Raw genomic sequence first — 17837 nt, 5'->3', positions numbered from 1 at the left:
AATAAATAAATAAAAAGAGAGGGAGAGAATGAGGCAACTTGAATGCTGTTTCTGGACCTGGCCATGCTGTACAGTGCAATGGGAAGAACCTGTATGTGGACTGGGCCTCTCTGCATCCGGATTTAATCTACCCTTGGGAGAAAGGTCTGTCTGTGGTATCATGTGCCAGAGTCATCCTCACTCTAAAATTAAAAACAAAAACAAAACAAACAAACAAACAAAAAATGTTCTCTGAATGGCAAACAATTTCAAAATAAATACATATATATATATATGGTTCCAGCTCATCAGGAGTGGGGGAATGGGGGAATTCCCTTGAAACCCTTACACTTCCCCATCCTCCCTTACACAAGAAATTGCTGCAATGCATCAGAGGCAGGCAAAAGCTGTGTCCTTCAGCCAGCAAGGAAGCCTTGGAAGGTTGAACAAACTTTTTGTAGCGGCAGTTGGGTGCAAAAGAAAACTTCTTCCTGCTGCCTGTGAATGATTTCCCAGCTCCTATTATTATGCTGTAAAACTAAGTGCGCGCAGCTCTGTGAACTGTGCTGAGCAAACAGCCAAGTTCTTGCCCTGAAAAGCTTAAATCCAAAGGCACGGGCGAGCACAATGCGGGGCAACGCAGAGCAAACATGGCAGCGTGCAGGCTTTTGCAGCCAGGATCCTTATTCTTTGTCAAGTTGACACAAGGAGAAAAAAAAAAAAAAGCAGATTTAATCTCTGGGGAAAGCAAGCCCAGCATTCTGTGGAAAAAAAATAAATAAATAAATGTGGTTTTCAGGAAAAGAGGAATAGGTAAAAGCACACAGGCGATTAGAGATGTGAGGGGAAAGGGAAGCAGAGCCGCAAAGCTTCGCATTTTTAACTTTGCTGCCGGTTTTTTGTTGGTGCTGGATTTCCCCCCCACCCTTTTCGTTTTCAGAACCGAAGCTTCCCGGGAAACTTTTTCCGTGCGGTCGGCGGCTCGGGGGCAGGGGCAGGGCCGGGGAGCCTCGACGCGAGCCGGGCTCCCCCCGGCCGGGCGCCTCACGGGGCTCGGAGGCCGGGGAGAGCTTGGTCCGTGCCGTTCCGTGCTGTGCTGTGCTGAGGGGGCGCTGGGCGGGCCGAGCCGTGCCGGGCCGTGCCGGGGCGGGGCGGGAGGCGGTGGGAGGCGGCGGAGGGGTGGCGGCAGGGCCCGGTTGCCATGGGGAGGCGGGGAGGGAGGCGCCGCCGCCGCAGCTGCTGCTCCCTGACACATCCCCCGCTGCCATATTGTGCCCGCGCTCCCGGCAGCGCGGCTTCATGACCGCGGTGAGTGAGCGGCCGCCTCCCCTCCCGCCTCCCGCCGGCGGTTGCTTTCTCCATTTTTAAAAAAAAAAAATATTTATTATTTTGGGAGGGTCTGAGAGGCTTGAGCCGGGAAACGGCGCGCGGGAGGGCGGGCGCGGGGAAGCGGCAGGGGGGCGGCGGGGACGCGTGGCCGGGCCGGGCCCCGCGCGGGCCATGGGGGACAATGGCGCGGCGGGCGGAACGCCGCGGGCACGGCTCGGCTCGGCTCGGCACGGCTCGGTACCGCACCACACGGCACGGCCCGAAATGGCGCCCCGGCCCTCGGCGTGCGGCGGCGGGAGGAAGCGCTGCCCGGCAGCGCGAGGGGGCGGCTCCTCTTCCTCTTCCTCCTCCTCCTCCTCCTCCTCCCGCGGCCCCCGGCTGTGCCCGCCCGGCCCCGGGGAGCCGGGCTCGTTAGCTGATGAGCGCTAATGAGGAGGCAGGCCGGTCGCGCAGCTCCACGGAGGCAGGCTGCCGGCCGCCTCGGCTCGCCCTCCCCCGAGCCTGCCTTCGGCCCGCCGCAGCAGAGCCGCCGGCGGCCGCCGCGCTTCGCTCTTCCGTGTTTGCAAGATTTTTTTTTAGTATAAAATAAAATTCTGAAGCTGTTCGTTTGGCAGTGACTGAGTTAAGTAAGCGGTAAGCGCTTCAGGTTATCCTGCTGCGCGCAGTGCGTGGCTTTGACGAAATCGGTAGAAAGTTTCCCCAGGAATGCAGGTGGGTGTGCGTCGCGCTTCTGCTGGAGCCGCGTGCTGGCAAGGTGAGGGAGATGGGCTGAGCGTCCTGCAGGTGAGGTTAAGGCTCTGGAAACCTTTTTGTTAGGCACCTGACAGGGCTGAGTTCTGCTCCTGGTGATTCACAGGCCTGGGGCTTTTACGTGCGTGAGGTGGAGCCTGATGCCGAAGTACACCGGTGGCCGAGGAACAGCGTGACGTGTGTGGCTTACCTGAACATACACCTTGTGTCCCCGTTTGTAGGGGGATCAGACTTATGTTCATAAATATATGGATTCTGTTAAAGCCAAAACAAAGAGGCAGGGCCCAATAAGCTTATGTCCCTACTTTGGTGGCTGGCTAGGCTAGCAATGAACGTTTTCTGCAAAACAAGTTAAAAATAATGAATTATATTTTACCTCAGTGTTTTGAGGATAACTTGGTTAGGTTTGTGCCTATCCCGTGGTTTGGCACAGATCAAGATAATTTTAAGAAAGGTGGCAAGTGATATACACTCCAAATCTTGTTACAGGTGACGTAGATTCCAGTGGACTTGGGCAATGGTTGGGTTGCAGTGTACTGACATGTGAATCATTTCAGTCAACTTCTGTTACGTTTTTTGATTTGGGGGTCTTGTATCCTCCTAGAAGTCTAGTGTGACGATGAATCTGTGCAAGATAAATTAAGCTGGCACAGTGTTATGTCAACAAAACTTGGAATAGCGTTGTGGTGTTGGTGCATGTTTGTTTTTGACAGGTGCCATTTGACATTTCCCAAGCTCTACAGAAGGTAGCTGGACAAGGCAGCTTTGAACTGAAACCTGTACCGTAGCAATTAGCATGGCACAGAGCTTGAGCTCATGAACTTAGATGAGTACCAGTATGTATTATTTTTAAACCAGATGTTATGGTGCTGCAGCAGCACAGCTTCTGCTCAGGTCCAGTGCACGTCAAGCTTCTTTGGACCTTGGGAATAGTTTCTGTATGCCTCAGTGCAAAGTGCTCTGCAGGATAATTCCCTTGTGGTGCTTATGGAAGAAGGCAGTGAGCTGTCATGATTTCTGTGCTCGTCTGTTCCCATGTTGCCTTCATCCCAGTGTAGGTACTCAGCACGTGGTCCATTCCTGCCATTGGTATGAAGGTAAGTCCCAGCCTCACCTCGGTTTTGTCCACCTGTCCTTTTGGTCTGGTACACCACACTGACACCCGCACCACCTTGAGGACTGGGTCAGTGCGGAGATGGGTATGAGCAGCCAGAGTGGTCACGGGGGGAACTGCTTTTTCTGGCAGTTGTTGTTGCTTATGCTGGCCTAAAACTGTTGTCAAGCTGTGACTTGGCTTTTGTAGAAATACAAAAGAGATGGCAATTCTCACACCATATGTTTGAGATACCTAAAACATGTGTAGGACTTTTCTATGTTTTGTTTTGTTTTGTTTTTTAATGTGCCCATAACCAGAGCTCTGATGTTCTACATCGCATTTATGCTTGCAGAGTGTGGTGAGGATGCTATGTTCGTTCAGGCCGCAGTGCTGCCTTTGCAGAGGGATTTTGGGGTTGGAGGCATTGGTCCTGTAGCATTCCAGGTGTGTGGTTCCAAGCGCTCTCAGAGTGTTTCACTGTTATAAAACCTGGTTGATGCTTTTGTTGCCAGGATGAAGTTCTGACCCCTTCAGGTGCTGCAGGCTAAGCTGTACCAAAGGGACTCAGTAGGTATTGCTTAGCCCTAAAGATGTTTTATTCCAAAAGGGACATCAACCAAGGAGTGTGCTGATTCAACAGCTCCAACTGCCAAACGTTTGCTTCTTGAAGAGCTTTCCCATTTCCTCTGGGGAGTTCATGATGAAAGATGCCAGCATTGCCAACAGCTATTGCAGTGTAGGAGCATGCCGGTCCATTAAGGAACTTAACAGATACAGGGATGTGTACTGGAACTGTCACACTAGAAGGAGTGCCTGACAAGCCAGCGTAGCACTGGGAAAGAAGACAGAGGCTTAGAGGCATCTCATTTTTTACCATCTTTATTAAAAATAGGCTCTGTCTGCTCAACTCAGTTGCCTTGAAGAACCATCACATAGAGCAAAGGCTGACTCTCTCAGCGAACAAGATGACTTGGCACCTGAAGAGGCCATACAGGGATTAGTTCAAACTGATGAGAAAGTGGTACGGCTCTTGCATGGAAATGTAGGTTCCCATAAAAACAGTAGCAGTTCTTACGCTGTTGCCACTAGCGTTATAATTCTGCCTTCCTCCCAGCTGGACAGCTGGATCATAACCTGTGAGGTTGCAGAACATGCAGGCATTGGAAGAGGGGATGGTGTGCCCACCGCTGCTGTTGCTCTACACCTCTCAGGCCATATCCTTCGATGGGATATTCATACTGCACCATCAAGGTGCAAAATTAGCTATGTGAAATAGTGCCTTCCTTCACAGACTGTACATCAATGAGAAGCAGCCCTTAGGCCTTTTGTCGCCTGAAGTGAAGGCTGTCAGCTGCAGGGATGGAGCAGGACGTGCTTTTTACCTTTTAGCAGAGGTGTGAATCCTGCCCATTTTGTTCCATTTGGCTCCTTGAGTTTTCTTTTTGTTGTTCCGCCCCCTCCCATGTAACGAGATGCATTATGGATAAGCTCGTACATGAGATGTCATGGTGTTAGTTGCAACCAGTGTGCTTTTTTGAGGGAAGTAGATAGACTGAGGCAGTTGAGTCTGCCTTGTGTGCCTCCTGCTTGACAATTAAATGGTGTTGTGCAACTTCCTGTGCAGAAATTCTGCTGTCATCAGTGTTTTGTGACTCATGTAAACACGCTGCTTTGTCTTCTGACAAGTGTACACTTGCAAACTGCAAACCTTGTCCAGATCCCGGTATCATAAATTAAAGGTTTCTGTCTTAGGTTTTGTAAGCTGTGTGCATGTCTTTTACCAGCTCTGGCAGCTTCCTTGACTCCCAGAGAAGATGTCCCCAAGTAAAACAAGAAATGTCTGAGATGCTTCTATGCTGTCTGACTGGACCTTTGCATGTAATACATGTTTATCAGTTCCCTGCCGTATTGCACGTGCCTTCTCACTCACTGTTCTGAGCACACGTTGAGCGATGATAAACTTTCTTTCTCTTCCTTACTGTGCTGGGTAAAAGCACCTAGGGATACTCCAGGGCACTCACAAAATACAATTCAAGTAAGAGACAACGTACCCATGCTTTAGTAATGAATTACATAGCGCAGATGAAGTGCTGTCTGATGCTGGATAGCATCCTTGTGACCTCTGGTACTTTGCCTCCTTTCTTTAAAATGTTACAGCTTCCGGAGCACAAGCATTGGATCCCACTTGCACTGGAAAAGAGCTGTTGAGGGCCTGGGGGTCTGCCTGGAGGTAACTGGGAGGACTGGCTGTTGTGTTTAGGGTGGAAATATCTGTGATACAGGATGGTTACCTGAGTGCCAGTTTCATTTCAAGAGAAGCTTGCAATTTGTGTGTATATAAGATGATTTATGCCAAAACTCAGCAATGTAGGTTTTACTTTTTTCTATTGGCTTCAAGCTTTTTTCCTATTAAGTTCAACCTAGACTTCAAGCTCTCTGCTTTTATTCAGAGGTTAGGGTATCTTAAGAGCTCCTTTATTAAATTAGCTACTGCTGCTGTAGAAATCTCTCCTGTGCCCTTTATAAGGATTCGAGTATGAGTTGTGCTTGCTTTCACCCAGTTCCTGCTGGCAGAAAGTCCCGATGTGGTCTGCTTGCCCCAGTGGTACCCCCACTGGCTGTCCTACAGGATGGCAGTCTAGTCCAGTCTGGGTCCCACCGCTTCCCTGGGACTTACCAAAGGAACAAGTTTGAAACGCAGCATTGTAAAGATGGATCTAGGTCAGGCCTAAGGCCTCCAGTTGCTGTGCACTCTGTGCCGGTGTGGCATCACAGGAGAGGCAGCGCTGTCCTTCCCCTTTGTTGGCATTGAGCACGGCCTGTCTGTGTCAGAACTACTGGTTGGCATTGTTCATTGTGCCTCTCGACAGCATCACTGGATACCTCTGACCTTACTGGAGTGACCATGTTTTCCGTCTAATAAGCACTGGATTGGAGGTACTCAGGTGCTTCTCCTCCGTCTTTGTATTATTTTGCTCATTTTCCACCAGGTGAGCATCCCACCTGTGTGTACTGTACAAAACAAGTTGCTTTTTTTTTTGGGGGGTGGGGTGTGTGCTTCTCAAAGTGTGACTTGACGTACTTCCAAAGCCTGCCTCTGGTAGAGAGACCATGCAGCCGTGCTCAGGCTTTGTTTCTTTTTTTTTCCTCAGATCATTTTTAGTACGCTCCAGTCTTGCGCTTTGTAGCTACTTGTAGTTTCCTGGTTAATGTGTGGTCTTCTGTTTGCTTCCTTTGCAACAACCTGTTGCTGCACTGCATCGTGCTTGCATTCCGGACAAGTGTGTAGTCGCCTGAAAGATAATTACTGGCTGTGAAGATTGCTCGGTGACTGAAAAACTCACACAAACTGTGAGTGGGAGCTGGGAAGCTTGTTGCCAAACAGCAGGAGCAATTACTCAACCCTCATCCTCTGGCTGGTGAGCCAAAATCCCTAGACCAGCTATCAGAAAATGTGATTTGGTTTAGGGATGTTGACCAGTCAAAGTACAAGCTCGTTTGCTTTTGGACTTTTGACTGTGCAGTCTGAGAAGTGTCAAATGTCAGCTGGTGTTTCAATAGCCTACCTGTTAGCACAGGTGCCTTTCCTTTGCAGTCAGAGAAACTTGCGTCATCTGTCGGATTTCATTTGAAGGTGCGCCGTCAGCCCGCAGGGCTCCGTGTGACGATAAACTGGGCAGTCTTTCTGTGCGAGGAGCCCGGTTGGCCCAGCTGTTCCAGCGTGTGCCTGCTGTGGGGAAGAAAAGATCATTTTGTGCCCCAGCCATTATCAGCAGAGGGATTCTTCTGATGTAATTTTAATACAGAAAGACAAATTCAACGGAGTTGGGTTCAGAGAAAGATGGCTTTGTGGGGTGGGGGGGTTGCTGTGCTCTTGTTATGAAAAGGGCTGGGGAGATGGGCGGTGTGAAGAGCATCGCAGTGGTTCCTCGTGTCTGCACGGGGACGGCAGGTAACAGTACGCGAGCAGTGCCTGAGTGCTTCTGAGGATGCCAGCAGGTGGTGTTCAGATATTTGGCCTGTCTCAAGGTATGTCAGTGCTAATGGCTGCTTTTGGGATACGGCTAAAAGGAAAATAAAGCAGCAGTGCAGCAGTTGGGCCTGTCCTGCGCAGGGAGGATTCCTGAAAAACCCTCTCAAAATGTGCCTGGGCCTGACAGCTGAGAGGAAAACTTATACTTCAGTAGCTGTAGCTGGGAAATGGCAATCTGCGAAAGCTCGTCAATTACGAAGTTGTAATGTGAAGGTTTTTTTTTTTTTTTTTTTTTGTTAGGCTCTGACAATGCTTTTAAATTAAATCTTGCATAAGGATCACTTCAGGTGAAGCTCGAGCGTGTTGGTTTTCAGCAGAAAATGAGTTCTGGTGCTTTAAGGCTGAAGAGGGCAGAAAAGCAATATGGAAAATATAACATGTTTTCTAGTAGTGGTAAATTGTTACTGAAAGTAGCTGAAATGTAGCTAAAAGAATATTCACTTCTGGTTCAAGGGGATGATAGAGAAACATGTAAAAGTTATCAAGAAAACAAAATTAACATCAGACTTACACGCCAATACATTTGCTCAAATGACGCATTTCTGAACATATCAGTGGCTCACGTGTGTGTGTGTGTTTTAGTTCATTTAGCAAACAATGTACTGAATTTAAGCAGCTTTGCTATTGGAGGTAGAGCATTTTTCCTATTTAAAAACAACAAAAAAAACCCAAGCTTTTTCACCTTCAGTGACACCCAAGTTCTTTCAAATGGTTTAGATTTCCCTGGTTTATTTTTTTTCACTTCCTAATTTCTCTGTTCTACCCGGCCTGTTTTCGCATGCGCGTTTTAAATCCAAGGCAGGAGGAACCTTGTCCCAAGCTGGCTGCAGCCTTTCACAATGCTTCGCGATTTCAGACTTCTTGGAGGTGGCACTGAAGGACACGGTCCAAAGGCTCTGCGATGGATGAGGCCTGGAGGGCCCAGTATCCTGGGCCTATCTGAGTTTACATATCATTTTTGTTTAAAACACTTATTTTAATCACAAAAAAGTGTGTGTACATATGTATGTATATTTAATTAACAAACTTTTTTTTTAATACAAATTAGATGTTGGATAAAATCTGTTTCCTTGCCTGCCCTTCCCTTCCCTGGGCTATGATAAGGTTTTATTCCCTTCCCTTTTCAAATTTTGCTGAGTGTATTTTAGCTTCTGCTAATATCGGACCCTTTCATCAGTTTTTATTAGTTTCCTTTTTTTTTCCCCCTGCCTTTAATTAGATGAAAGGGTGTGGGAGGTTATTGACATTAAAATGGGAGAAGCTTGGAAATATTGCACCTGGAGCCCCTCTGTTTTCTTTTGCACATAGTTTCGCCAGGAGGAAATGCAGAAGTTCACAGGTTCTCTGTGTAGCAGACTGGCTTGAAGAAGCTGATGAACGCCTTGAACAATTGCCCTTCAGTTCTCCTGGCTTCCAAGGGAGGAGGAGTGGGCAGGGTGCTGGTGCCCTGCCTTGCTGGGAGCACAGCTGCCCAGACTGGAGTCCATGTATGCATGCGGTTGCACGCCAGGCTGCTGAAATCTGCGACCAAGAGGTAGTTTTGTCCTCAGGAGACCATAGTGCCGTAGTTGTCTTGGATACGTGACATCACGCAGCATTGTAATCAAATATAGGCCTTTTGCAGCGCTTTGGAGACTTGACTCTGACCCCAGCCTGCAGAACAATGCTGTGAAGTGGAGAGGAGCCTCGGATAAAGGAGAGGAGGGAGGGGAGAAGGTTAAATCGATGGAAAAATGGGCTGGTGCCGTGCTCTGAATGCTCGCAGCCATGTGAATGTGGTGCTTTTAACGTTTCCAGCTTTTTATCAATGGGTTTTCACTAGCTGGGCAGGGAGTTGTGTTACTTTTCCCCGTAACACACAAAAAGCCTCTCGTTGGTCCTTCGCTGTGAGCGTGCTGGCTGGAAAGTGTATTGCAAACTTTGTGTAAGTGGTGACAGTCATTTATACGTGTGCTTCTTGTGCCGTTTTAACAACACAATGTACACATCGATGTATTTAAGTCGGGACAATCCCTGGCGTAGCTGCATTTCCTATATATCCAAGGGAATATGAAAAATCAATAGAAGAGGTTAATGCTGGTGTACTTGCTTGCAAGCAAAAGATGTGCTGATATTTTTAAATATCATTTTTTATCATATAAATATCATATTTTTAAATACTCTCACAGAGCCTGTATATGTTTCTCCAACACCTACATAGAGGCTGTACAAATACTCCTGTAACTAAGGCTGCGTGCCCTGAGCGTGTTGCACTGAGTGTGGTTCCAGTGCTGCTCTTATTTGACATCAGTGTGAGACCTTTAAAAAATCTCTTCCCCTGGATTAAAATCATGCTCTGTTACTCAGTGCATGGTCTGTTTCTAACTCTAGAGGGAAATGACTGCACTATTAGCAGTTTACAGGTCTTCCCAAATATGCTGCTAGCTGATGAGACCCGGTTGCTTGGCTAGTCCTACAGAAACAAAGGGGCACGTCTGATCCTAGAGGGGGTTGTCCTGCCCTGGGGTGTGGGTGTGCTCACAGATGCTGTGTGGCACCTTCCATCTGACACCGCCATGCACTGAGATGAGAAGTGGAGAAGGGTCAAGCAGCAGCTCTGCTCACGCAACAACATGACACAAAAAAGTAGTGGTTTTTTTTTGCTTGTTTTTAACAAGAGGTAGAATGCTTTTTCTCTGGGTTGTTGAGTCTAGGCAGAAAGAAGTCAGGCCGTGTGTTGCCTGTGGCAGCTGCAGTAATAAAGCAGTGGCTGCACCTTGTTACCTCTAGTACTGCTGGTTTGGGGAAGGGTCACTGTGGCACCTTCGGTGGGACCGAGGTATCTGCTACTGCTTCCTCACTGGACTCTGCCGGAGCTGAGACTTCTTCAGCAAGGCACCCCTTGACAAAACTGTGTTGTACTTAGCACCTCTGGCTTTCTAGCCCTCACCTGCTATACCGAGTACCTTTCAGCCCCCAACACCTTTTTCAATATGAGCTCTTCAGTGAGTTTGAAAGAAGATTGTAAAAACCATTATCTTCTGTGTTGTTTTTTTTGTATTGATATGTCTTTTTTTCCTCTCCCTTTCCTATGATAAATAAGGAAATCCATGTCCTGTCTGTTCAGAATAGCAGCAACGCCAAAGCAGGCAGCGTTGCATTTCCAGGTGGAAGCGGAGTCGGTGTCCAGAGAACACACAGGACACGCTTCTCACAAGCAGTTCAGGGACGTGCAGAGAGAGATTCTCAGTGTTTAGAGCAGACAGATTTTTCTTGAACTTGGTAGCTGGCTTGCTGAGGATTTTCCAACTAGGAACTCATTGCTCGGAAAAGAAGCAGGCATCTCCCCCTGCTTGCTAAAAGCAGCTGCTTCTACATGTGGGTGAGGTGCAGCAGTTAGGGACTGGGGGTGCTGCTGCTCAGCTTCCAGTTCTGCTGCAGGCACTTGGTCTGTATGTGTGTGGCTAAAATTTTGTCTCTGCTGTGTAATAAGATCTTGCATTAGCTAGCGACTTGTCAGTTTCTGGTGCGCTGGTAATTAATTATTGGGCGGTGTGGATTGGTTTCTTCAGCAACAGCACTGTGCACAGTGTCTTGTGACACTGAATATCCTCCTCGGGTACGCTGGGGCTTCTCTAAACCTGATTGCTATCTGAATATGCCTACAGCCTTAGTCTGCCCAGCTCTTTGGGTGGTGGGTGGTGTGGAGAGCACGACTTACCGGGACTTTGCACTGTTAGAAGGAGCTCCGTTCCTGGCTTTACCATGCACTCTCAAGCGGTACCAAGATCGCAGGAGTGCTGGAAAGAAGGCTGCCTCTCTCGTCTTGTTTCTGGTGCTTCCAAGCTTTTAGTCAAGCAACCTCAGTTGGCTTTGCAGCCTTTTAATCATCTTATCCCAGAATCGTAGTCCTCTGTATATAATTACGTTGCAAAATAATGTGTACGTCCGTTGTAGTGCTTTGTTTTTGAGGAGGAGATGTTTTGGCAGGCTTTGTTTTGAAGGTGCTTACCAGAATAGATGCTTGAATGGGTTAGGATTTGGATATGTGATGCCCTTAGGCTTTGAATACTTCTGCTTTCCATTGTGGGTGTTAATATTAATGGTACCATGCTGTACTCCTGTGCACCTACTGGCAGGGCAAAGCACCGAGCTGGTGTTTTTAGAGGCGTGTTTAAGGCACGTTGCTTCTGCATTTGGAAGGCTGGGGGCTGAGTCCTGGCTCCGCTTGCAGGGCTGGGGCTGTCACCAGGGGAATAGCAGTGAGTTTCTGGGCATTCGGGATGCCAGCTGGAGAGGCTGGTAAGTGGCTGCCACCTGCTATCCTCCTTCGGAAAGGAGTGGCTGGGGGCAGCAGGGGGAGAGGGGAGCAGAGCACATCTCGTCTCATCAGCAGGGCAGGCGCTCCTGGCGCAGAGGGGATTGTCCTGCGTGGCTTTCTCTGCCACGGGAGCAGTTACAGAGGCAGGGAAGGTGTCAGTAAGAGAAGAAAGGAGTGGAAGGTAAATCTCACCAGGTGGCCTTGCAACACTCTTAACCTTGCCATTCTGCTGGATTTCTTTCACGTTTTACGTTGGTGCTGCTAATTTAGCTGGGTTGGGAGCACTGGAGAGCAAGTCCTGCTGCTTACCTCTAACCCTTTTGCATCAACCTTCCTGGCTGGTAACAGTGAGAAACATTAGGAAAGAATCCGAGGCTGCGATTGTACACAATTTATCATGATGTCTGCACTGGAGGGCTTCTTCCATGCTGTTTTCTTCTTGTGAACTGCCCTCCTTGCTCTTACTGTGGTGTTCCCACTGGATCGTCCCTGTCCACAAAACCCTGCTTGCTCATAGCAAAGACAGCCAGCAAAGATGGTCTAAAACATGGCTTCTTGTAATTCATCTGTTGAGGGAAACATGGCATTTGCATATTATTTACTATAAATATGTTGCTTGTAAAGAATTTAAAGTAGAATATTAATTATTCTAATGATTCCCTGCTAGCACATAATAGCACGCAAACAAAAAGCATGTTGATGCCACAATGCTGACCTAATTTGAAGTGCCAGCTCAAGTTAATGTTTTCCTTTTCTCTATACTTTGGAGCGTCTAGGCCATGTTTGTGTTTTAAAACAGACTCTGTTGCCTCATGTTGACAAAAGGAATAAATACAGTGACCTAAACTTGTTTGTGTGTACCTGTTTTTGATCTCCTGTGCTGACCAGAGATTTGCAAAGGGATGTTTCATGTGTTCTGAGCCAAGTACTAAAATCAATACACAGCTGAGCAGTGGAAGCTAGTACATAGGTGGCTAAAAGGACACGGGACAAAGGTGTGTTGTTGCCCCTTGTAAGGAAAATGGTGAAACGTTGTGGCAGAATTTGGGTTTGTCTCACTTTATGGATTTTATCACTGTTCCTTTGTTTTTAATTTAAGGAAGGGTTGAAAAAGTAACATAGACGCATGTATAAATTGCTCTTTTTTAAAGCCAGCATTCACCAACTTAGGGGGAAAGCTAAATTGTAGGGAGAGCAAAGTTACTTTTAAGAAGCTATTTGAGCAGTTTGCTTTGTGTTTTTTTTTTTTTGTTTGTTTGTTTTTATGACTGAGCTAATAGTTAATCATGCCTGTCCCTTCACATAAATTGAATTTTGGGGGATGATTTCTAGCACCATGTAAGTACAGATTTTGTTTTCTGGAGAAGGTGGTGAAGTTGGTCCACAGCATGCAAGGCAGGTCGTCTTTTTGGAGTTTGGATCTTCAGTTTCTCCAGATCACATAATCCCCTGACAAAAGGGGACTGGTAAGGTATCCCCTGATAAAAAGGGACAAGCAAGGAAAGCTTGGCAGTAGCTGGCGTGAAAGACTGTAGGCAGATAAGAGAAGAAATTGCTTACAGGAAACGGTGCTTTTCTGGAGGAGGAGTAAATTCTGTGTTACCACATTGCACCTCACTCTTGTGTCGCTCTCCTCCAAAATAAAGAAAATTGACTAATACCTCCCCTTAGAGTATTTGTTCTTGAATTAGAACAACAAACTTTTGTATGAATAAGTCCATCTGAGAGTGGAGCACTTAACTAAAAATTGTCCAAACACTCTAATTGATCCAGTAATTTCCACTGAAATCATAGGAGCAGTAGACTCGCTCTGAGTTTGCCCTTGTACAAAGGCTGACCAGGTCCTTGTTTCCGTGTCCTCTGCAGAAGATCCAAGTGCACTAAAGCATGTGTTCATGCAAATACTACAAAGAACTGTTGTAAGAAGATATCACTAATGTGTATGGCACTGCCTAGTGAGATAACTTCTCATCTGCTGTCTGTTTTGCAATTGAGCTGTTGCATTAGGAGCTGGAGCGTGAAACCAGAACGATAGCACATGTACCGGGGATAGGGATCTGGATTTTTTAAATATATATATATTTGTTTTAGAGTTAATATCCACAGCTTTGCTGATAAACTGCATCAGTAGTTGGAGAGCCTTACATTTATAGACGGCTGGTATAGCCACATGTGTAAAGTGGTTTTGTTGGTCTGCGCTTCTGATACAGCTATGTTGGCCAAAGCTTTAGGTGCAGTGAGGCTCTAACATGGTTACATCAGCAGAAAAAAGCAGCTGTTAGCATAACAGTTTGCTTGATGGCTTGTTTTAAAGCTCCACAGTGTGAGGGAGTGCTTGGGAATGACTGGGACTTGCAGGGGGTTGTACAGACTTAATTTGCACCAAGATCACAAATTGACTGTCTGCTATTTAAGTTTTGCAACTTATTTTTCCTCTTCAGGAATCAAAAGCAAGTGCTTCTAAATAGGGATAATTTACAATGTAATGAATATAATTAAAGGCTTAATGTGAGAACAGAATGGTTTAGATCCTACCTGTTGAGGTCTTTTTCAGATGTTGACATCGATAGCTGTTATTTCGGTGTCCAAATTGAAATTTCAAGACAAGTAGAGCAGTTTCCAAGGGTGTACCGTGAGTTCTGGCTATAAGCCGGGGGAGATAAAAGGGTGCTCGGGAGGTTACAAGAGGGGTTGTGTTGGACCCTGTCTCTCTTCAGTGACCACAGTATGGGTCAGTGCAATATCGCATTTCCTTGGGGCTTTTTCAGCTTGGGCTGACACTGAACATGATTTCTGTCTCTTGTTGCAGACCAATAAAGCTAAATGGGTCCAGTCACTGGAATGACTCCGGACAGGAAAGCTAAAACGCCAGGAGCAGAAAAAGCTGCCGGACTAAGGCAGGTTCACAGGATGGGAAGCTTGCCTGAAGCAGGAGATGCTGGGAGGCCTAAGGCCACGGTGGTGGACAGCGATTCAACAGATGACGAACTCACGAATTTGAACTGGCTGCATGAAAGTACTAATCTTCTAACAAACTTCAGCCTTGGAAGCGAGGGTCTTCCAATTGTTAGCCCTTTGTATGACATAGAGGGTGACAGCGTGCCATCCTTCTCACCATCCTGCTACCAGAACCCAGAAAAAAAATCATCGACTTCCAAACCCCCTTATTCCTTCAGCCTTCTCATCTATATGGCTATCGAGCACTCTCCCAACAAGAGCCTCCCAGTCAAAGAAATCTACAGCTGGATCCTGGAGCGCTTCCCCTACTTTGCCACAGCACCAACGGGGTGGAAGAACTCTGTCCGACACAACCTCTCCTTGAACAAATGTTTCCGAAAGGTGGAGAGAAGCCATGGCAAGGTGAGGCCTGGGGGGCGGGAGTTGAACAGAGTTTGAAATTCACGAGGAAATTAAGAACACCCTGTTATTTTCAAGAACTCCCCTCCTCCCATGTATGAAACAGTTGTATATTGAAATGCTTTAACACTTTATTTGCAACCAGGAATAGTTTGGAAATACCACTTCTGACAAGAGTCCAAGTCACTTCTGTCATCCTGTGTTTTTATTTAGCACTAAGCTGGGTAGAGCTAACGGTGATGCATCCTTTACAAAGCTGGCTGACCTGTTATTGTAAAGGACCTTGTTTCTACTTAGAGTTTTGCTAAGCTATACCAGTCAGCCTGACATTTTAGACATCTATTCTAGGATGTCTTGTGCCTTTTTTTTTCTTTAAAAGAACTCATTTGTTTGAGAATAAATTAAAAAAGTAAATAAAAGAATCTTTTGCCCATGCTAATTTTCTGAGCAGGGTCACACATGATGTTTGGAATTGGCAAGGGGTACCCTCACTGCTAGGGCGGATATAATCATTAGGGTACCTGCCAAAGGAGTCTATTATTGGAGTAACAGTACAGGTGTAAGCTCTGAACAGCTCTGAGTGAGTTCAGCAGAGGTGCCAGCCTTGCAGTTGACACTGGAGTTTGTACCTACAGCAAGCGTGTTGTAACCCATGGAGGTGTTTTCCTCCAGCAGCCCATGGTTGCTGCTGGTGGGAGGCGCTAAGCTGCGGAGCTTGAGGGTGCTTGTTGTCCTCTTCCCACCTCCACGCACGTGCGAATGCACACAGTCACTGCTCTGCCAACGGGAACAACATGAAAGCAACTGGGAGATGCAGACTGCGGGAGATGGGGCGGCATAGTGGCAGGCCGTGCTTTGGGAACTGCGTCAGGGAAATAATAGGTCAAACAAGGATTGCACAGACCTACCTCGAATTTGGGTATCTTTCAAATTTCTTCGGTGCTTTGCTGAACTCATTGATGCCAATGTTTCCTATCTATTAACCCATTTCCAATAAATTCTGTTCAAATCATAGTTTCCTGTTTCCTGTCCTATACTTTTACATACCTCAGCTTGCTTATTTGCTTGCTGTTCCATTAAACTTTTTACTATGAAAAGCATCTAAATCCTTGTAGGAAAATAATGGAAGCGCTGTGATAGGGTGTGTTTCTCAATCTGTGAAAGCTATTTTGAATATTACACTGACTTTTCGATTGTGATCTTCTCTTAGCACAGATAGAGCTTTCAAACAGTCTTCTTTACTCCTGTGTTTAGTATACTGTAGTGCTTTCACCTCTGTCGTAATGGTGCTGTCATAACTGTGTCTGTACAGTACAGTCTTTCTGAGACAAGCTACATGTAAAGATCTACTTCTTAAAGTCAAGAATACTTATTTCTGTAGAGCTAGTTTCTTTTACTGACTTGAATGATTTTATTAGTGATTTCCTTCCTTCCTCTCTCACTTCCCATCCTGCTCCTCAAGGAGGCAGCTCTGACTTTGGAAACAAAGCGAAACAGAACAATGTTCATCCCCCTCACCCTGCCCTAAAGTCAACAAACAAATCCTGAACCTGTGTGCTTGGACATCAGCCTAAGTGGTAATAGGCTTGTTATCAGAAATGCATGCAGTGTCTGGCGTGTCTGACAGCCTCTCAATATAGGTGGAGGTCCTCGATGTAGAGCCTTGAACTCAGCAGGCATCAGTGGAGTAAATGGGTATATATATATCCATATATCGTATGGAGGAGGATCACGTCGATGCTGCAGACCCCTTTGGCTGTGCTCCTAAGATGTGACTTCTTGCAGCAAGCAGCACTGGCTAACAAGCTCAGTGCAGCTGATCGTATTATCTGTAACCATGTGCTAGTGATGCCTCTGTGGGCTTCTCAAACAGAGCAAGGTAATTTGTCTTCTTCCATTTTTTTCTTTGCTAATGACATCTTAATTGTTTTCTGGAAGAGAATACATAGTTGGTTTTCTGCTATCCTGAGTGCCCATGGAAGAAGAGATGCCTATGACATGTTGCATCAGAGGAGCAGAGTAAGGGAACAGGATAAGAAGGGTTTTAAAGCCTTTCTGGCTTTCAAATAAGTCCGCCTCTCATATTGGAAGAGTGTCAGTGTCTGAATGGGGAAGGATCTGTGCCCTTTGCACCCTGTGAAACACTCTGTTTTCTGATAGTTCACCGGCTATTGCTGCCAGCCAGTCATCAGCGATGAAAATCTGCAGTCTCTCCTCATTTTCCACATTTACCACCCATGAGCTCACACGCAGGGCAGCTCTGGGACATGTGAACTGGATTCACTGGCTGATGCTAAGCTGGGAAGCATGCTGTGGAAGCATGCTTACTGTGCCCTGACTGCTGATGGACGTTGTCCACAAGTCTCTGCTTGAGCTGATGTGAAGTGAGACCTCCCAGACACATCTAGCGTGGGCGATTGTTCAGCAATGACTCTCACTCCACAGATCTATTTTTACTGGGCTGCACCACATCTTGTTACAGACGTAGCTGTGGATGGTTGTTCTGTTTGCCCATACATCAGTATAAATTGGCTACGTGCATCTACCCTGCCTATAGCGGCAGGTTGCAGTCACTCAGGAACACACTCTAGATGGCAGCCAGTGTGGATTGCGGGAAGGCTGTCATTGCTTGCATTGCTGAAAAATATTTGATGTTATGTTTGTTGTTGTTTGGTTAGTTGGTTTTTTCCTCTCCGAGCAGACAAGGTGGCAGGGTCGATACTGAAAGTCCTGTGGTTAAAGGGCAGCTGGCAGCAGGCGCAGGGTCTCGGGTTGCAGCCTGATGGAGTCACCAGGGAGGTGTTTCCATTCCCCTGGGCTGGCTGAAATGTGAGACAGCGCTGGGAGCTCTCCCGTTTAGAAAAGTGACAGTGCACGTGCCCTTGGGGTTTGTAGAGGGGCGTGAAAACTTCTTCCTCTGCCCTTATTGCCAGTTACTTGAAAAAGCTGTGTACTTTTGCATAGTGGCGGTGATATAACTTAATGAGCTGAAG

General features: G+C 46.9%; 1 protein-coding gene across 1 annotated transcript in view; it reads left to right on the top strand.

The window, feature by feature from the left end:
- The first annotated feature begins 1156 nt into the window (after positions 1-1156).
- Positions 1157-17837, top strand: part of FOXN2 (forkhead box N2) — a 34454-nt gene continuing 17773 nt past the window's right edge. Inside the window, 2 exon segments of the mRNA XM_080584740.1 lie at positions 1157-1287; positions 14297-14847. Of these exon segments, the coding sequence (XP_080440866.1) occupies positions 14311-14847 (537 nt within the window). The 5' untranslated portion in view covers positions 1157-1287; positions 14297-14310.

Source organism: Anser brachyrhynchus, assembly GCF_964034855.1.
Source record: "Anser brachyrhynchus genome assembly, chromosome: 3".
NCBI classification, from domain to species: domain Eukaryota; kingdom Metazoa; phylum Chordata; class Aves; order Anseriformes; family Anatidae; genus Anser; species Anser brachyrhynchus.
The sequence above is the reverse complement of the archived record's forward strand: the minus strand, read 5'-3'. Positions and strand labels throughout refer to the sequence as shown.